The sequence below is a fragment of the Rhea americana genome, unplaced genomic scaffold (genome assembly GCF_003343005.1).
Source record: "Rhea americana isolate MKP2758 unplaced genomic scaffold, rheAme1 scaffold_7, whole genome shotgun sequence".
Classification (NCBI taxonomy): domain Eukaryota; kingdom Metazoa; phylum Chordata; class Aves; order Rheiformes; family Rheidae; genus Rhea; species Rhea americana.
The window spans coordinates 6245055-6266992 of record NW_028186867.1 but is presented as its reverse complement, the minus strand read 5'-3'; the positions used below and the strand labels follow the sequence as shown (position 1 = coordinate 6266992).

Genomic DNA, 21938 nt, shown 5'->3' with positions numbered 1-21938 from the left:
AGTGAAGAGTAAGGGTAATTTCCTGTGGTTGTTTTACAAGCAAGAGATTAAACGGCTACTACCCTGCAGAGTTTAAACAATGTGCTTGTAATAAAACGGATGCCACAGCATGTAATCAGAAGTCAAACAGAAAGTTTGACAAGCTTAATGCAGCATTCATATGTAAAATGTGCACAGTGGAAACAGCTTAGCCCTCTAATTTTGGTCTGTGTTCCAAAATGAAACCTCAGGCCRGGTGCCTCTAATACCTGCTGARGTCCTTGTTAAAAGCTGAGGACTGRGACACAATTTCTACACGGAAATGGTGTGAAATGCAGAGTGCCTTTATACRAGCAGAAATTCTTTGAAGCTGACCTGAAGAAAGACTGTAATTGAGCTTACTGGTAAGCGAGTAATTTCCACAAGTGACTGCATGTGGAAAATTTTTAATTCATCTCAGTTATCCTGCTCGTTCCTCAATTAACTAAACCACGCTACACAGTTCCTGTGTGACACCAGAGATATTCACCGCATCATTTGGAATCCTCCTAATGGTAAAAAAATCCCATGGGCATTCAGCGACAGTTTTTCTACATGAAGGTACATGGTGAGAACGTGGTCATGCAGYTCCATGGATTTCAAATAAGAAGAGCGGCTTTTTTTGGATCTCGGAAAAGTGCCAGCTCTTTGTCACTTCAGCAGAGCTCAGAGAGTGACACAGACAGGGGCTCGCGTATTTGCAATGGTTCGCAGGGATGCTCTCGGGGATGACAAGGGCGGCGGGGATGCGTGACACAAGCCGGGACAGGGAGGATGCCGGCCAGCTGGGAACAGCTGCTGTCGGTAGCTGCTACGGAGGTGACGGAAAGGGAAGCACCGAGTGCCTGAGACACGCCGGAGGCTGGAGGCAACGAGGAGGCAGGCAGCGGGGCGGGACGCCRGAGCAAGAGGACTGCCACCTGAAAGGGGCCGCAGCGGCTGCCAGCTGGCAGGGCTGGGGCGCAGCCGGCTGYGGGCTGGCGCGAGGGGAGCTGGGTGCCAGCGGGCAGCGCTGCCAGGGAGGAAGGAGCAGCAGATGCGTGTGGGTTGGGAGCAGCTGAGAGCCAGCCGGCTCTGCCAGAGCAACGTCCCGGGCTCCCAGCGGGGCTGGAGCCTGTTCTCAGAGCGCCCGGGACGTGTCCCAGTAGCACTGTGCCATGCTGGAGGGGAGCGAGCAGCCATAAGCATCTCTGTGCACCTGTCCAAGAGCAGGATCAGGGCCTSCACGTGCACGGTCCCCAGCAGCTATTTACTTGAGGATGAAGTCTATTAGCATTCACCCAAGTCTTTCTACAGCATCCCAGTTATGCAGGCTCCCCGCCTCAGCAACAGTGAGTCCAGACTCTACACCACAACCATCACTACAATTTAAACACCAGAAAGAAGCAAGGCTTTCAAGGTTCATAATAAAAGACTCAATTTAAACAGGTTATAAATTATTTGTATTTTTGACCGAAGGCTGCAAGCTTTGTTCAAGCCTGAAAGATACCAGCAACTGCTTGAAAAGCATTGCTAATTAAAAAAAGAAAAAAAAAGCCAACACCCCTTCTCACACACACAGAGTCAGTATTCAGCAACAATTTTCATTGAGTTAATGCAGATCAGTGAATAMTAAAAATGGACCAGTACCTGCTTTGTAAGTCATCCAGGTGCAATTTGCCTACATAATGGGTGGCTGATGAGACAGTGATGATTCTAGCGTTGTGACTGTGCGTTCCTGATTGCTTCAGCGTATCCAAGAGGAGGTTAGTCAACAGGAAGTGTCCCAAGTAGTTCAAGCCGAAGTGCTCCTCAAAATCATCCTCTGTCTTCCTCTCAGGGACCAGCATCACCCCAGCTGCAGGAAAAAGTAGAGGTAAAACCTATTGATTTATTTCAGAGAAGAAACAAAATAGAAGCAACATAGATCTCCTGCTGCACAGTGTAAACACAGTATTTAGTCTGATGAGTAATTGGTGATGGCATGTGAAGTCTAAAGCTGAAACTAATTGATTTCTGCTGAGAAAATCCAATTCAGTTCCTTTATCCAGAAAACAGGTAGACTGACTCCCTCCATCCCTGCATCACTGTGAAGATAAATGAGTTCATTTGTGAAAAGTGTTTGGAAGACATTAAAAGTTGATTTAACCCACTGTTGGCCTGCCAGAACCCAACACTGCAGATCCATAGCAATAATAAACTCATCTAGGATAGGTGGGAGCTGGGGGATCCCAACACTCCCTGCATCAAAGAGCTTATAGCAGAGGAGGCAAGACTAGGCTAAGTCAGAATTTGCTCTTCCAGACAGCTTTCTGCTGAGCCCTGGCTGGAGTTTAAAGATCTATTGTCTTTGGTTAAAATCTGCAACTTCTCTCTCACTGCTGTGGATGAAAAAAGATGTAGGAAATTTACCCAGTATGTATTAATAACATGGTTTACATACAGCTGCATATTGAAACAACTTTATGAATAATTATTTTGGCAATATTTTTGCACATGTTTCTACAAACCACAGTTTTCAAACTCAGTGTATAAAATAAGCATCCAAATCCCTAACATACAATGTTGATTTCGGCATTTTCAGGGAGCTCTGAGCTAATGTATAAACTGTACTCTGTACTGGAGCTTTGTATGGGATAGCTATCCTATTCAATTATAATGTGGACTCAAATGCTATAAATTATTCTTATTTAATTAATATTTAATTATCATGCAGTTGGACCTGACCTTTGAAATTTAAATGCAGATGTATGTGGTTCATGGAGGATAATGTTGCAAGCCAGAAAACCACTTTGCCTCATGGATCTGGAAGAGTTTCACTCTAGAACAACTTCATATGTCCATTAGAAACCCTTTACCATTACATTCCCTGACTTCAGACTGATGATGGCATATTAAATTACCATTTTAAATTATGCGTTGTGCATCTGAGTCACTACTTTTTCGGTGGGGGAGGACAATTGTCAGACACTTCTGCTTTGTTACTAATACATTAATACATTTTAATTATCTTTTCAGCCTTGCCAACATCCATAGAAATTCTCTCTTATACCTATGGGCTACCTAGTGCTTAATGGCCCACATATCGAGGCAATAGCAGGCTCTGTGAAAGCACAGTCTAGAGTGAAGTATAGGCATTTTGTAGGAGTGGATTTTACCAGTTTTCCTATTCGYAGAGACAGTTAGGGGAGAGGACATATGAGAGAGGTGGGATAAGAGCAATGGTGAAAGGAAGTAAACAAAAAGCACAAAACAGCAGAGGGACAAGGAAACAAAGGTGGAGAAGCGAGAGGAGGACAACTGGAGAAGAAGCATGAATAAAGGGAAGGAACAAGAGAAGGAAATAGAAGGCCAGAGCAAATGAAARGTTCACATGTGACAATATACTCTCATACAGAGAACTTAAGACTGGACATCAGCAAAATTCTTCCTCCACTCTGCTGGCTGATGGTATAATGAGAGAAAAGCAATAGATACTACATGCTTGGCCTCTGGAAAAGCACTTCTTAGTRTATATTTCTGTCATTACAACCACTTTCCTAGATGCCTCAGAATGACAGGAGAACTCAGTTGCTCTGCATGTCAAATCTTTATTAATGGAAAGACATAAATTAGAAAGTATTTGTTTGGATGTCCTGTTGCACTCTCCTCCCCCTCGACAGCACGTATTCTGATGAATGTTGAAACTGTTCACATGATTGAAAAAGWTTTCCTTTTCCTCTGTACTTCTATATATGCAGCACATAAATACATCCACAACAGAGGTCTAACAGAACTAAACACTGGCATGAAGGTTACAAAGAGACATAAATGTGAGACTATTTCTGCTGCAACTCAGAGAATTTTCTTTTTTTCTAGGGCACAGGGAAGAAGGAAATGGCAGGAAGGACAACACATCCTAAACTCCTAGATGAAGTCTCAGTCAGTTGCAGTAGGGGTTTAGCGGAGACATGGCTTGGCATGAGCTGTTGAGGGCAGATGGGAACAACACTGCATCTTTGAGCACTAGGGTTGATACAAGCAAACAACTGGCATCTCTCTGAAGCCCATCCTGCCCTCAGAAGCTCTGAGGCTTGGAAGAGAAGGGAGGAAGCAGCACTGCCAGCTCACAAGTAGTTTATTTGCAGCAATGCTGATAAAATCTAAGCTTRAGAAAKGGAGGCGAACATGAAACAGCACTTCCAGAGCAAAGCAGATGTGAATCCCAATGGCTGTCCCATGTGARCCCAAGCTGCTGCAAGGCTCACTGYAGTGCCCCCCAACTCGTGTGGCCTAAGTCAGAAGGAAGGGAAGAGAAATTTGTCAGGAAAGACCAGAAGCATGATAGGTGGCTGTTACAGCCATTTTGCTTTGCATCATAACCAGCAAGCAAACCCCGGGAGACTGTCACCTCTTAGGTTGGCCCCAGGGCTACCTGTACACCAACTGCCCCCTTGACCTCTGGAGAGGTATGGGATTTTGAGAGCACAGAGAGGCTCTGCCCTCCAGCACAATTAGAATCCACCATCTGCACTGTGCATTTTTTGGAAGCAGAAAATAGATTTAATCTCAGGCTGAGAGATGGAGAAAATTCACACTCATGCAACAAACAACTGRTAAGATACACATTTCCCAAAATTATTTTGGTCATTCTGCAACAGCTTCCTCTGAGCATAAATTGTGGTAAAGTCCCTGAGTGAGCACAATCGTCCCTTCTTGAATTTGTTCCTACTACAATTCCCTTTTTGTCTTCAAGAGCTGTTCAAGTAACATTAACCCAAAACATATTTGAAAGATCAATGTTTTTTTAAAGGCTCTCATCTTTGAGGTGGTTCATATCAAGGCTATCAAGAAATGTTGCCCTGCAATTTGAGGGCACTTTCTCTTTGTTGAGGAGAAKCCATTTAAATTCGCTGAGAGAGAGAGAGCGTGCAAAGGTATATCCAACAGGCAGCTGAACCCAACTGCTTTTCTGACAAAAGGAAAAACCTCATAAGTGTAGCAACAAACTCCCTTTTTTTAAATTATTAACTACATAACATTCAGTAGATACTAAAAATGGCATGATATTGATTTTCTTTTGTCCAAAAACATCATCAGCTTTACTCAAGGGCCTGAAGTGTGAACTCAAAGAATGACAGTTCTACTGTCAAAAGTTTCTACTTTTCCTTCTTCCAATTAATGCAACATCAATGAAAAAATGCATTTTTTTCATCTTCATCTTCATAACTAAGAATAGTTTCGCTTAACCTTCTGGTATGGAATCCATACAACAAATATCTGTCTGACTTTCATTATAATTAGTCAGTCTCTTCAGTGTTTTTGGAGTGGATGTGAAATTATAAATAGCAGTATAAAGACTATTAGTGTCGCATACCTTGGTTCTGATACAACTCTCTTATAAGTTCACCTGTCTGATTTAGCTGGATTGTTTCCAGAAGCTTTGTTTAAAAGGCCGTCACTGATATCAGCATGGCACTAGAAAATGAATTAATAAGTAAGYTGATAATGAGCTTTTGCTTTGCAATTGATTAGCTGTTGTTACTGAAATATTCAGAGAAGGAACTGAGAGTATGCATGCAAAAAGCTACCTAGATGCCACAGAAATGTGTGATCTTGCAAGACTAGAAATAAATTAGAATAAGGAAAATATTTTGCAGCCTAACTATTCTGGAAGACTGTTCTTATCGTAGATATAATACTACATTCCAATGTGCTGCAGTCATATATGTATTATAGTATATTCAAATTGCACACATTTCATTAAGTGAATTTAATTACATAAAACTTTTTTTCCATTCTTATTATGATGGCTACTCACTAGAGAACATTGAGGATAATTTTCTCTCAGTGAACGAATGCACTTCAACAGAATTGTCTTTGTAATCAGACATTTATCACGATTTTCTATAAAAGTTTCTAATGAAACTTTTTTATGGGGAACCATCAATGAATTAGTCGTATAGCATTTTAATAGCATAATGAATCTGATGTTCCACACAGCATAACTAAAGTTTATGACAGGCATAAATATTATATACATACATAAGGTATTTTTACAGGATTGTATAGAAAAATTTGTATTATGCCTGCCTCTACTGCTGCTGACAGTAAACATTGCTATAATTCCTGTACCTCCCACTGCACATGACATCAGTCAACTCTATTATAAAATTTGTTTGAGGAGCTTTAAAAATACAAGTATTTCATTCATTTAGATTTATTTATAGTGAGTTGACTTGGAAGTTTTTAAAGGTATTCCTTTCAAACTCACTTTAAATAAATCAAATACAACCTAGGAAAGATTTTAAATCTCTCTTCTAGGTGTAGACTAAAATATCTTCCTTCTCAGCCAGGCTCATGGAGCAGGTTTCAGACATGAGTCTTTTTATTCCTGGCAAGCCAAAGGCTGGGCAGTCAATCCAAGAGGTCAGTTGCACACACTTCCATTTGCATGTAATGCCTTCACAGAAGGGGATGAACCTATGTGATCACATTCACCTAATGCTTGCTATTTATAAGTAAGAGATAGGTATTGTACCAAAAAAGTTCCTGAGGGATAAAGCATAGAGAAAGAGTGATTCCACATGAAAGGGCAAAGCCTTTTTGAGAGATGAGCTTCATACTGGTGTAGCCAATACACTTACTAGCGTGTTTTTTTCCAACAAGAATGCAAGCACACAGGGCAATCCACCTCATTTAATACAGTTCCAAAATAGTTCTACTCTGCACACACATATGCCAACAAAAAGATCTATCAGTGGATCTATCCAGCCGCATAACAGCATAGCCTATTTCTCTCCTCAATAAGGACAGCTACAGAGAAGCGAATAGCTCTGTACCTATATCCAGCATGTCTTATCTGGGCTGCAGATGGGTGAATTTACAATACCACTAGGAAGCACATATGTTTGCATAACTATGTCCAAAGCACTGTGCCGATACTGTACATCTGTATCCAGAAAAGCATTCTGAGTGTAGACACAACCATACATAGAAACCTAGCTAACAACGCACAAAAGCTGAAAAGGTAAGAATTCAAAGAGTTAAAAAACAGATTAAGCATGATATAGGTCTCTAATGATACAGTCCTATTTCCTATTTCACTGGAGGGACTTGTGTAGGTTGTTCTAATTCTTGCACTTCTTAATTTCTGACGGAGCTCTGAATATATGTAGTTTCATAAAGCAATCTGGGGGGAAGCAAAAGAAAAGTAAGGAATTTTGTCACATGGCATAATGATAACACCAGACGACACCTAGAATCCACATCAGTGGATTCGACCCCTCAGACAGATAGTCAGGACTGCTCTCAGTCTGGCTGGCTCAGTAGCAGGACAGTCTCCTGTGTGTAGACCTTTTCTGCAGGGTTCAGGACACAGTGAAAATAGGTTTCATAATCTGCCATCGAAAGCAGGAGAATGCTGGGACCCAAGTCCTGGGCTGTGGAGAAAAGCCATCTGCAGCAAATTCCCATTCTCCTGCCTCTTCTCTGAACAAATTTCTTCCACATGAATCTGCCCAAATCTCCATTCCAGGGCTGAGCAAGTTCCCACTAGCTCCTGTCAAGTGGGTTGTGCACTGCGCGCTCCCATTTCAGCACACTGGCTTCCTGACAATTCCCCAACTCCATGCACCAGCACAAGGCATGGCTCCGCCAAAGCCAAGGACGGCATGCCTCTTCCCCGTCAAAACTTGGAACTGCATTGCACTCCCTTCCCTATCTCCAAAATCAGGTGACCTGACACTGATCTTATCAGAGAACAAACTGTGTGAGGGAAGGAGGGGAGAGGTTCAGCCCCAGCCACGCATATCAGTTACATCCGCCTCTGTATCTCCCTACAAACAATAAGTTTGTTGTCCCTAATTTTCTTATCCAGCCACTCTAGGTCCTTTGTRTATGTATCTCGTGACATCTCCCATGGTATCCTGAAGGAATCTGCCAGTCACTCACCCATCTCATCCTTCCCTCACTTTTTAGACTCATTTTCTCCCGGAGCCAAGATCTGCGACTCCCAGAAACCGCTCCTGGATCCCCTGTTTAGTTTCAAACATTTGTGATGCAGGGGTAGATGCAAAGTAATTTTTATGAGTTTTGTCAAAATCAGTGACTAGACAGAGGAGATCCTCACTACATCCCCTCTGAAGGGAAGAATTCTTCTCTCCGCTAAACATCAGTAAACCCACAAATAAGGGATCAGCCAAGAATTCCCTAATTGCAAGAAAAGGTTGATCCAATTTGTGCCCAACAGAGAATCCACTCCTCAAGATAATTCACATTCTTGTGCATTATTTGGTGACTAATCTTTTAAAAACTCTGATGGAGACCTCTCCTATGTTCAAACACATGTAATGCCTCTCTTCATTCCCACTACCCAGTTCAACTCCCCCATACTTGCTCTATCTTATGAATTTATTGATATCGAATAAGAATTTATCCTGCATTCATAGCATAGTCAATYTTCTTCTGTCTCTCCCTCATTACCATTTAGTGCTCTAAATCCTCAAATCCTCAATTGCCTCATTTCTATTTCAGTTCTGCCCACACAGACTCCTTGTACAAATCTACCCCTCTTGGAAGTTTTGCTCTTGTCTCATCTGCATTCAAAGCAGACTTCTTCATCTTCCACACTACCACGTCCTTGTGTCTTTATGTCTAAAAATGCAAGAGCCAGCACTTCCAGTGAAACATGGCCACCAGCCACATGTGGTGAGACATTTAGGTCCTGAGAGCGCTAAAATCACACCTCAGTTCCATAGTCAGATCATAGGTCTATAYTGAGGTGAAATCCAGATGTAGATCACCTCCCATCCACCTCTTCCTACTCAATAGTCTGTTTTTCATGGGACAGAAACTTGGCACAGAAGTGGGAGAGAAGCCAAGTCCCCCATCTGAATGATGGAGAGTCCTGAGGCGAGCCATGATGCTCATCTCCACCGCAACTCAGTGGCAACCAAGGAGAGCACAAGGGAATGGTCACAGCACCAGTGCCAATGCCTTTCCCTGCACACACTATTTCCTGCAGCAGTTGAGGGTTGTGATTCCACTGGCAAGACTTGTTCAGTCCCGAGTTAGGACATGCCTGGTACAGGCAAAACCTTCAGCTATTAAAATGTAAAAGATTATTTGTAAATGCAGTGCTTAATGAGCTTCAGACTTGACCCAGAATGCGAAGATTCTACAGGTGGCAAAAGGTTCATCCACTTCTGACACGGAGGCAACATTTGCTAACATTCAAGTCCATTCTAAAATATGATAACACTAGAGCCTTTTTAAGGAAACTCACCATCATCTTTGACATACTAAAAAGAAAAAGTTTTTCTTCTCATTCTTGGAAACAAATAATCTCTTTTAGCTGGCATTACAAAAATTAAATAAAAATAAATCAGCCTAAGGCAGATACTTGATATGGAAATTTTTAGCCCAAACATTAAAAGTTTTGCTAACTAGTAAGGAATCGAAAATTGAGTGTCAATTACTAGTGGTCTTGGTCTGAACTATAACGCCTACAAGGGAGAAATGCACGGTATTAGTTGTGCCAACAGAGATAAAGTAATGCACCTTCTCAGTGAAGACAAGTTCTAAGTTTATTAGCAGTAAAAAAAAAAAAAGAGAGAGAGAGAGAGAAAGAAAAAAGAAAAAAACTGCAGACAATGCATATTCAAGGGTAGATTCAGCTCAAATCTGAAAAGGCTGCAATGCTTCTTTGAAAAGTATTCCTCACTTTCTGATTCAATGTTATACTGCTACATAGTGAGTACATAAAGCACAGGCTAGCTCTCTGGAAAATGTGTTAGTTAAAAGAAGAAAATACGATCCATAATCAAGGTTTTATTTTTACTGTATAATAAAGCAGAGCATTCATAATTAGGTCTAGCCAGTAAAAAAATATACTTTCCCTAAATTACAGTCTGTCATTATTTTGTTGTTTGAATTAGGCACAACCATGAGGTATCCCACTCACAATCAAATAATAGAAAAGTCAGTCATGGCTATTTCATTCAATAGAAAGTTCTGTTAGAAGTAAAATATCTTGTTTTGCAAGGTGTACAAAAAAAAAAGAATAAAACTTTTACCTAAAATCTATGAGAGGATTAGGTAAGAATAAACTGTAGCTTATTTCTGCCTCTCAGAAAAGCCAGTGGCAAATTCCCACACTTCGGTAGAGCAGGTTGTTTTTCCTAATCCATCAATAGCTGAATTTTGTATCTGTCTTTCACTGATAAAAAATTCACATTCAGGACATAAAAGCAAACGGGTCAAGAACCTGAAGCATGTGGAGCCTGAGATATTTCCTGTTTCACAAAATACTTGATAGCAYAGGCAGAGAAAAAGCTTTGGAAATAATTAGAAAGCCAAAGATAGTATCAAAAAAAGGATTTTCATGAATGAAATTCTTATAGTTTCACAGTCCAGACTTGCCTAAAATTGCTCTTCTAATGTATTTTGTTATTCTATTTCATAATAAATCTGATTTCTTTATGTAGAATATATACATCATTCTGGTAGACAACAATGCTATTCAACTATAATAAAAGTCCTAGATGATGACTACTGCTAAAAGTCTGGGCACTAAGGAAATATTTGGATTGCTCAGTACTCAATGGCTCTGAACAGTGTTGCACATCTTAGCAATGTAGTGTGGCACTCTGTCTGACAAACTTACCCAGACTACTTCCTATACCCAAAGTGCCTAAAACTTCTARAGAGTAGTATGTGATGAGCCAATCTACTCATAATTTATAGTAACCTCTTCTAGAAAGACAACATCTTCTGAAAAATCTTGCTAAATGACATTAGTTATGTACTGAGCTTCCTAAAAAAATCTRTCTTTGAGAGTATCTCTTAATTTTAGAACAAAAGAATATTGCATGCAAGTGCCCTTTTGCCCATCATTCATAAAATATCCATTTTAAAACCCCTTAATTTACCTTTTCTAGTTGTTATCATCTCTCCAAGGCCCAGCTCTCCCATGATGTCTATAATCTATCACCCACTTACACACAAGTTAAGGACTCTCTGCCCTTCTCTGTGTTCCCCTCTCTCCCTCTCCCTCCAGACCTCTTCCACTTCAGCTTTGCCTACAAATTGCTCTAATTTGTCATCAAGAAAGTATAAAGAGGAAAGATGATGTGGTAATCAGTTCATGAGATATCAGTTGCTGAGTTCACCAAAGCTTTCCTGTATGACTAGAGAAAAAGCATTTTTGATGAAATTCAAGTTCCACTGAAGTCAATAGCAATACTTCCCACTAAATTCCCCTCAAAGCCTTCTCCAGTGAATTTCCATTACTTAATGGTCTGCCTGTTTTCTATTCATTTTATAGTCTGTCAAGACTGTAGCTATTATAGAGGAGGGAGCTGATTCTAACATCAAACAATGGGACAAGATCTTTTCTGGATTCAACTATATAATGTAAGTTACTATTAACCTAACTAAGCAGTAATAGCTATGAATGGGTACATAGACATAAAACTGCTTGTATTTGATACATCCACTTGTTCCCACCCATCATATCTCACATTTCTTTGTAAGATTTGGCCTACAAATACTCAAACACACAAAAAAATTTTGAATATGYGATCAACCATGACAGTATCCAAGGGACTACTTGAACGGGTCTGTGCAAAAGTTTATGCCTGAACTGCGCATGGCTGAACTACGCATAAGTAACACAAAGGAATATATATACTTCATATATATACTTCACATACTTAACTACTGGTATGCCATAGGAACTAAACAGGAAAGCTTACAGACACTCATTCACTCTATCAAGAGACTGAGATCTCAGATGACCTACAAACTGTGGAATATGAACTCTGATGCCTCTGAATCAGGCATCAGTTTAGAATGATGGATTTTTAAATGGTTTAGATAGGCTTGAATCTGAAATATATTAACTGCAATCCACCTACAATAGGCTAATAATATACTGAAATCTCCTAAGTTATTTTTTTGTGTGCGCACATGCCAAGGAATATACTAAATATCATTGTAGTTATCTCTCCCCCCTTTCCTAAGCTGTAGCCAAAAGGACAAATCATTCTATGAACTGCAACAGAGAAGGTAGTTGGTGTTTCAAACTCTTAATGAATTAGACGAGGTATGTTTGGTATTTGTAGATACTTTATTATCACTAAGGATGTTGTGATTTTGATGTTAGCTCTGCTGGATTTAAGATCAGTAAATATTGCAAAAATGTGTAAGTAGAAATGTGTAAAATATAAACATTTCTAGCATACAAAAGAAAATGACTGACTTCAGATTGGAAAAAGAAAATCTCTCCAGTGTGAAACAGTAACTACAGCTCATGGGATCTCTTTCGCTTTGGCAACCTCGAGAGGTGACTTGTCAGGTAAAGGTCAGAGACTAACCTAATTACAAGGGAGTCTCTACAGCAGCTTTGGATATGATTACTTCTGTGATTTTGCTACAGTTTCAGCAAAAGCAAAGTTGAATCATTCATTACATTGTAGTTTCTGTAAGGATTTTCTCAAATAACTGATTTATCTTGCCAGTTACAAGTATTTGGAAATGATATATGAGTGAAATCAAATGCTTTTCATGTGGGTAAAAAATGTAGACTCATACAGGCAAATATTAGATTCAAGCTTCTTTCTCAAATGAGGCTTCAGGCCTAGGCTCTTTGGTCTTTTATCACATCAAGCACCTAACGGAATTTTTTCTTATATAACTTTATTTCTTGATTAAGACGTACTTAGCTGCAATAGCCAAGTCTCTGCATCCCACGTGCGACCAATCAGAAAATAAAAAACAGCTTTAAAACCCTGACCTTTGCTATCTATTTCCTAAAGCAATATTTTGAGCTGGGTCTTTAAACAGTGCTGTGCTTCCTTCTCTAATGAGATAAAAGCAAGCACTATAGCAAGCCAAGCACTGCCATGTGTAAACACCCTTCCCACAAGAGCGTGTTGATGAGCTCAGTCCTGGGGTGGGCTTTTTGGTGGCATTTTTTTTCCCAGTTCATGCCCTCAGCTTTGTATTTTGGGAAGTGAGTGCACGCGCTATCACCACACGAGATTGCCATCCTTCCTGCCCAGGCCGCGGCGACGGCAGCAGCTCGTCCTTCGCTCGAGAGGGCTTCCCCACGGCGCCGCTGTCCCCGGGGAGCCCCCGGGGAGGAAGCACCACCACTGCCTGCCCCGAGCGCTCCCCCCCCCCCCCCCTCACGCACGCCATCGGCGGAGGGTGGCGCTGCCTGCCGTGGGCAGTGAGACCCTGGGCCGAGCTCTCAAATCCGTGTGCTTCGCAAAATGCCATTTGCTCAAAATGCAGTTTTGCTCCCATCTGTGCAAACGCTGAGCTATTATACTTTATATCTTTAAAAGCAGACARGTTAAACTAGAAAGATTTTTCATCCAGGATTAAATATCCACTATCTTTAATTATTGCACAATAAAATAATAATGATGGGCTACTTTGGCTAATCAAATAAAAACGAACATTTAATTGAACATTTCATGAATGTTTCATATCAATCAGGAAATAAAGCACTTGAATTTTTATTGCAATATTTGCTTGTGTTACTGAGAGCTCTTCAAGGCATCAATAAATGTAGAAAAATCATTTATTTGCAGCACATTTGCTTTCATTGGGATAGAAGGGTGCTCAGGGAAAGAGAAAGGCTTCTTTGGGATGTCTGAGTAAAAATACATGCAAAKAATTGGAAAAATGAGAACATCCGCATATGACAGCAGAAAGTGTCAAAAAGAAGCCTGAACTGTTGCTGGCAGGTTTTTCCCTTACTTAAATACATAAGTGAAAATTGAAAATTCCCCTTTAGAAAAGTGCACGCAGAGCATGAGGGGCTTTTTGGAGGAAAGTAAYCGAATAGGCTTGTTTCCAAAAATATCATGGCTGTAGAACATAATTAGACGGCAAGTATATGAATAATAAAAGTTTAAATCCCTTGAGAATAACAAGCTTCGTTTGACAATTGCATGAATGCAAGAGAAATGTTGTCCTTTTAATTTGATCTCCAGCCATTGAGGGGACAGCTTTATGGATAACTTTTCAGTGACACCATGGTCTAAGCCGTCACTGCCTTGAGCCAGCTGGATAATTTGCTAGATTACATTCCACTTGGACTAAACCTCCCAATCCAGCCCACCATACAGCCATGGCAAACGTCTGTGTTTGTACAGAGAGAATATTAGGGGAGAGAAAGTAAAGGCGATGCTTTTCTACAGCTTTTTTTTTTTTTTTTAAGGTATGCTCCAACTTTTGTTTAATCACGTGATTTTTAGTGTTGATGAGCTAAGGAACAAGACTTGTGGTAACAACATGAGAAGGGGTAGCACTGAAGTGTTGAGTCCAGTCAGCTGACCACCATCTCTCATGAAATGCAATTTAACTCTTAAAATGACTTCCCTGTTTCTATTAATATTGTATCCTGTTGGATAGATTGGTTCAGATAATTTCTCTTAAATGTGAAGTAACAGGCAAGAGCCCAGTTTTTCAACATCTTCCCCTACAGATATATGAATAAAAAATAGAACTTACCATTATTCACCAGGAGATGGAGTGGACAATTCTTTGCTCTAAACCGCTGCACAAATTGCCATATGGACTTCATGGAAGCCAAATCACAGTATAAAAACTCCACTGGGAAACAAGAGGAGATGAACAAAACCAAAACAGAGTTAGATCATTTACAGTGATACAAAAATACACTTATATACATCAATAAGGAGCCTTGTGATAATGTCACTGAGAAAGTAAAGATTTTAAAAATAAACAGTGCTTTTGAAAATTACAGGTGAGGCTGGCTAGCCTCACAAGGTTCCTTCTTTTTTTCTCTTCCTTCCTTTCCTTTCCTTTCATCTTCAAGCTATTCATTTTTTCACACCATAAATATGAGGAATGCTACTGTTGGGGGGTGAACATGGGTATCAGAAGGGCAAATATGTCCAAGTCTCACTGGTTGTTTCTGTCACTGCCACTTAGGAAAAAGGGCTGCAGCTCTCCAATGTTGAGATGAACAAGACATGGCAGCTGGAAGTAAAACGGGGCCATGTTGGGCAAAAAAATGTTTCCCTGTTGCTCTGATGCCAGATATACCTCCCTATGTGTTTTCGAGATTATCTGCTCAATATTTCAAAGTACATTTAACACTAATATGTTTCTTTCATAAGAATATGGATGTCTAACAAAAACATCATTCAAAGCATTAGTTAGTCATAGACTCGTACCGGAATTCAAAAAAAATTAATTTAAAAAATTAAAAATTACCTATAACGCTCAAGAATTTTAAACTCATCATATTTGAAAATTTTCTTCATCTCAGTTGTTCGGTTTTCACTCCCTAACTTTCATGATATTGTTTCACCAGTTGTCTGGTAAAAGCATTAAACTACTTAGTAAACAGGCTACACTAAGACACCTTTTCCATTACTGATTTCCCCTCTCCGTCAGTGCGCCCACCATATTCGACTTCATCACAGCCAAGCCTGCAAGCCACACGTATAATGCCTCTTTACAGCAGGTCTTTGCAATAGGACTTTTGCAAGGCCTGCACTGAACAACAGCAAGCTCCGTAGCACAAGACAATCTCAGCTCTTATTACAGTCCTTTATAGGAGGACATTTCCTTCAGTTGTATGCAGTACAGAACTTACAGACAATATTAGTCCATTGAGGTTGTCTCAGTGAATTTATATAAATTATCTAGTAGCATAGAATTTTCAATAAACAAGAAAGAGGCTCCATTTTTTWAAAAAAAAGTTTGAAGACAATGCATTGGTTTCTAAATGGCTGTAAACTCGTACCATTTCAACAACATTTACAGATGGATAAGACTGGACAATTTCTTGAGCTCCRTACAGACCTGTAGGAGATCCGCAATTTTGTTTAATTTAACTGATGTACTGCATCTGGAAGTGATAAGAAATTGCAAAACTCCTGATAAAGATAAAGGTATTTAGGTCATTCTTCTTGTGGCCCAGCAGCCACATAAAATCACATGAATGATGCTGTAATTGCTCAAATACACAAAACCTGGTTATACTAACTTATTAGTAACTAATGCAACAACGAATGGATCAGAGATCTCTGTGAATCCTTATGYTGAATCTGTTGTTGCTCTATTTCTTCAGGCAGATCAGTCAAGAAAGAGATTAGAAAAGGAAGATCAGCTCCTTAACAGGCAGCAGCTCACACCTCCAATGGATAAGTCCCTCTTAATACAAAAATAATCATCCAGGTACCAAGGACAGGGGACTTCTGTCATCACCAGCATTTTGTGGCCCTGTGCAGGATCCAGCCACTTCTACAGCACCTGTGAGGACTGTGGCAGCGTTATTCACTCTCCCAAATTTTGCTAATGCCACTAAGTGCAAGGAAAGCAGTTCCCTGCGGACATTCACTAAGCTAAATTTTAATCTCTCCTCTCATCTCACCTCAAAATTGTCCTTTCCTGCAATGCCTGCAGCAATTTAGACTATGGTTAGGCAACTAGTGTGGCAAGACAAGTGCTTTTAATGCTGACCAGTACTTTCTCCCATCCCTTAATTCTGTAGTTTTGCAGGGCAAACACTGTCTTTGGTCATGACTGTATTGTGCCGAGACCAATGGCATGCTGAGGCCATACTATCATTGCTAAGCTTGTTTACTTGCTTGGAAGTCATATTGTCATCATGTTCGGTATTTGAAAAGCATTTTCATCAAAAGATCAGAATATGCTTTGTAAAGAAAAAACAAGCAAATCCAAACCAAAACTTCTCTTTTTGCTTACGAGGCAGAAATATTAATGGCCAAAGTCATTATTCATGCTTATTCATGTGTCATGCTTCACCAGGTAGGTGGTTTCACTGCTTACTGACTCAGATGCTGTTTCATTCCAGTGAGACTGACGGAAAAATGGCTCCAAGTCATGTGTTGAATCAGTTGCAGGGCTGTGAACAGATACTGAATTTCTTCTTTGTCTCACAGTCTGAGGGATTTTTTTTTTTTAATAGCATAGCGAAGAATAAGAAGGTAAAGTCAATGGTCAGTTGTCAGGATATTCTAAAGCTTGGACAAATTTACTAGCCAAGTAATTTTTTCTTAATATTGTTTAATAAAGCCCAGCACTTAATTGTGTGAATATAGGATCAAATTTGAACTTTAACAAGCAATGTGTCTCAAACAACCTTTCAGGAACAATGATAGCAATAAGTTTTCTATGTAGAGAAGGTGTGAGCAAAAAAWAAAGATATACAGTAACAGAATGAAAACTGAACACATACCAAGGTTAATATTTAGACAAACTATTTCTTCTGTTTGTCTACCACTAGACTTCAAATTATTCATGTACCTATTAACTGAAAATAATGATCATTTTGGTTTTGAGTATAATGTTATAATTTTTTAAAAAACTAACTGATTCCTTTGCTTTGCTGTATGTCTTTATGAATAAAAATTAGGAATAGAATCTACACAGAGAATATCCACAGCTAAAGCTATGCAAATATTCTAATTTCTAACTTATACTATTTTCTCCCTCCTTCTTCTATTTCTTCCCTTGCTTTCAGGTACTTCTAGAATGACAGACATGCCAATATTTCTTCCCTCTAGAGGATATGTCTCTTGTTCTTATCTCACTAACCATTTGAATGAAAGAAAGCAACTAYATCTTTGTCAGAGGCTGGCTAAAATCTTTAAGACTTAAAAAGAGTTTACTGTAATTTGAGGACGCAGTTGTCATAAATTTATTAGCTAATAAAAAGTAAACAGAACATAATTCTCCAAAGGATGGCTAGAGTTACTTAAGTGTTAAATACATATGAATAGATATGTATATGGTGATACTAMACCATACTACAGTTACTACATTGCCCAGTTGCTTTCTTTTACTCATATATTTACCCTACTGTAGCATTTTTTTGCAGCAATGTGCAAGCTGGTAGACTGTATTTCTGGCTGCTCCTCAATAACAGCAAATCAGTCCTCTGCGTGGCCCACAGCAGATGACACTACCAAGCCCCTGTAACCTTCAGTGCYTGTTCCAACACTGGGCACCCTCACCTCACCTAATTATGTTTACTGAAGTCAGAGGACATGATGGACAAGTTCTTGGAGAGTTTTCTGATACCACAAACCCTTGGGAGCCAGGAGCCCCAGCACTATGAGAGTCTGACAGACATTGAGTTCTCAGACTCCTCCACGCTCCCTCACTGGGGTCAACTTCCCACACTGCATTTCCATTTGACTGCTTCTCTACATTATTAGTACATCTTTTTTGGACATCTAGGGTTCGCTTCATTTACTTTCCATGCCAGCATATTTGTCTCTTGTTGCATATTTTTTTCTGTGTCTGTACTACAATGACATAAAAARCATGAAACAGACCCTTTGGTCTACTGCAGAAGGAAAACATGGAAACAAAAAGAATGGACATACATTGCGGTGAATGATCAGTAACCATAAACTTCTGAGATATTCATTGATTAGCTGAACACTGGAAAAATGCAGTGTTGGGGCTCCCACAAAGACTATGTCATTTTGATTTAGATCAGATTAAGGTGGAGGCCACCTGGCCATTACTTCTTTTTCTGCATTTATTTCTAACCATCAGCTTATGGACAGCTCCACTAGAAATCAGAAGTTAAAATCAACTTTCCTTTATTACTAAATATCAAAGCAGTTTTCAACCATGCTTTGATTTTCTGTGTTAATACTAAAAAGAGAAGCACAATCTACATTCTGGAGAAAGCTGCACTCTTCCCACTGTACCAGGGAGCTGAGACTTCATAGTTCATTACAAAAGGAGTAATAGAGTAATAGAGACTGTTTTTCCTTTTCTGCTCTGCCACTCCTCTATCCAGTTTCTGAGGATATCAGCAGGAAGTTACTTCTCCATCAAGATCCAAGAGTTGCTTCCTAGAAAAGATCATCAAAAGTGGTGCTCAGCAGTTACATATTCAAGCTCAGAAACCTGTCCCAGAGCTCCATACAGACWTTGTTCTCTGTCTGCCATATCCACATGGGGAGCATCGAGAAATTCAGCCTCTCATCTGCTCTTCTGCCTCACAAAGTTATACTTTGGCACCTGCACAGCAGCAAGGAGAGAATTTGTTCTGTTCTTGAAAGAACTGGTCATACTTTTGAGCACTGGTAGGCTCAAAAGATGTTTAGCAGAAACCACTCTTAATGAGACAAATATTCCCTAATTACTGCCATCAATAGATGCTGCAGAGCAAAGCTAGAGAAGCTTTGTCAGAAACATGGTAGGTTGACATAGAAGTGCAAGATTGTTGGGAGAGGAAAAGTATGAATCAGGAGGAGGAGAAGACATAAAGCAGCACTGACTGGAGCTTCCTTCCCTTTTCTCACTGCACTATCTTTGCTGGCACTGGTAAACTGTGGCTTTAGCTGGTCCACTCTTCAGGAATAAGCTTAGTATTCTCCCTTCTTCTTCCCTAAAGTACTGTGGTCCTCCTCTTCCGAAAGTGTAAGGAGTACCAGAATCAACTCATCTTTCTGAACAAGCTGTGCTTATTTGCTTACATATGCCTTCCAGCCAAAGAAAGGCTATTCTAAATCAAAACCGCCAAGAGAGGAGAATGAACTTCTGGCTAGGTGGAAATTCTGGCCAGCTGAGCTCAAAACTCTAGCCAGAAACCAGGCATTAGTTACGTGATAATGCTGTAAGTGGAAAATGCAATGGTAGTTTTACTCAGCTAACACAAACCTGAGGTTTATCAGTATACAAAACAGGTATCAGTGGAAGCACACAAGCCCCTGTTGACAGACCATGACTCCTGTCAAAAGAATTTTTCTGCACAGACCAGGGCTAATACAGTGTAAGTTCTGCTCATAGATGTGTATGATGATAAAGACTACAGAATGCTTACTTTAAAGGAATTGTTAGGAAAAAAAAGGTAAATAAGGCATGTACCATCAAACTGCACATTGAGCACAATGAGAGATACTCACTGTAAATGTAGTAAACACAGCATTTTCTATTCATGCTATGCTCCTGCTCTCAAACTTGTGCACTTGATGACCTTTCTGGCCTGTACACTACATGCACTTTAGAATCACTCCCATTCTGAGTAAGCATCCAAGATTCGCAGGAATTAAATATTACAGAAATTAACACATAGAAAATCCAAGTGCATGCAATGACACTTATGACATCTTGATTTCAGCTGTGGTCATGGCAACAGTCTTCAGAACTTTGGCCTCTAATTCTGAAAACTATTTTAAATACGTGCCTATCTGGACAAAAATGTTGGCCGTTCCTTTCATTGGGTACCCTACAAGCCACTCCCCAGTCTTCTCCTCTGTCCTCTATTAGTCTGAATAATTTTATGGTATTTTTTCAGAACACTGGTCTTTTACAGACTGCTAATAGAAATAGTAAACCCTGGATAACTGYAGTATAGATTTACTGTTTAAGTAGATGCCTATGATTTGCTATTAAAAGAAAAGGAGGGATAAAGTACATCCATATGGCAAAGTGTGTAAGTGCGGCACCATGGATCAAAATTGTGAGCATATTTAAAGAACATACAGTCTAGGTAAGGTAATTAAATGACACACTCACAATTCAAGTTAAATAAGTTTCTCTACAGTCTTCCAGAAGGCAAATGAGAACACCTACATTCAGCTTCTCTTCTGAGTCATCCATTCCAGTGCCACTAAGGCAGTCTAAACAGATTAGCTTCTGGTGCCGAATGTTAGCCCTTGTGAATAGCCTGGTCATTCTCCAGCCCATTCAGTGAAAAAAAGAGCTGTATTGGTGTTCAATACATAAATAGAAATTCACAGACATTAGAAGTTCATGCTTGTTTTCCTCAGGATGGTTTGAATATTGTCTGCTCAAAGAGCAATTGAAAAAAGCATTTAATAGCGTCATTTCTTAACCATGTTGCTTTACAGAATTACAGAATCACAGAACCTACTACTATTTAACCTATTGTACCAAGAGAAAGGGGTGGGGGGGAGAGTGACAACTTGTAGTAAATTATTTTGAGATTTTCTTTCAGATATAGCAAGTAACATAAAAAAGAAATTCTCTCTCAAAAATGAAGCAATATGGCTTAGCCACTTTCACCTTACATACGAAAAGTACGTGATCCATCCACTGGCCCTTTTAACTTGTTAAATTCTGCAGTTGTTCTTTGGTATTGATTAATCAAAATCAGCAAAATTCCAGAGTGAGAATGGTGTTTTCAGTTCCACCACTACCAGCTGCTCCCCTTGCTGCCAAAATAGTAGATCATTAAAAGAGCATCCATGGATGGATTCACTGGTCACTGTGCACCTTCCCAGAGCACTGTGACATAGCCATAGTATAGAAAGGATGCAGTTCATACAAATCACCAGAAGTGCTTGAATGTGACTTTGCTATCTATTTGTACCACAAGGTGGGATGTTATTTAAATATCCTATCATTTTAGCAGAATTCCTACATTGTGCACATAGCATACACAGGAATTTCCCAATATGTAAATTGTCCTTTGCTGTATTTTTTATTTTCTGTTCAGCAGGGACAGAGCTTGAAAAGATAAAGAAATACACTGCCACCAACTTCTCAAAAGTATAAGTTAAGTAAATAGCAGCAACAGACCGTAGTTAACTCTTAAGAGCGGTTATCTCGCTTTCTAGGGGGTAAAATTTCCATCAGATTATTGACTGTGGAGGCATCATTTTTTTTAGAATAGCAAATATGCTACATATATGCACAGTTTTCTCACTTCTGCTGGAAACCAGATGTCATCTCCCTTTCTCTCCTCATGGGTTTAAATGCTYATCACCCAGGTTTCTTACTGAAGTCTTCTGACATCCTCACTTGCTGTTGTAGGAAGGCTCGCACTCCACTGAGCGACTGCTTTGGAGACCTTTTCTGCCATCCTTTCTAGTATCAGCTGGCGTGCTTTGTGAAGGTTGAAAGCAAATAGAATTTTGGCAACTTCACAGGCCCATCAGAACCTCAGGAGAAGTGGAGGGAAGACA

The 21938-nt window shown here is 39.8% G+C and overlaps 1 protein-coding gene across 1 annotated transcript in view; it reads right to left on the bottom strand.

The window, feature by feature from the left end:
• The window catches only part of DHRSX (dehydrogenase/reductase X-linked), a gene marked incomplete at its 5' end in the record, with an annotated part of 174787 nt that overhangs the window by 45971 nt on the left and 106878 nt on the right, over positions 1-21938 (bottom strand). Inside the window, 2 exons of the mRNA XM_085321598.1 lie at positions 1648-1855; positions 14503-14604. Coding sequence (XP_085177724.1) covers positions 1648-1855; positions 14503-14604 — 310 coding nt within the window. The remainder of the gene's footprint in view (positions 1-1647; positions 1856-14502; positions 14605-21938) is intronic.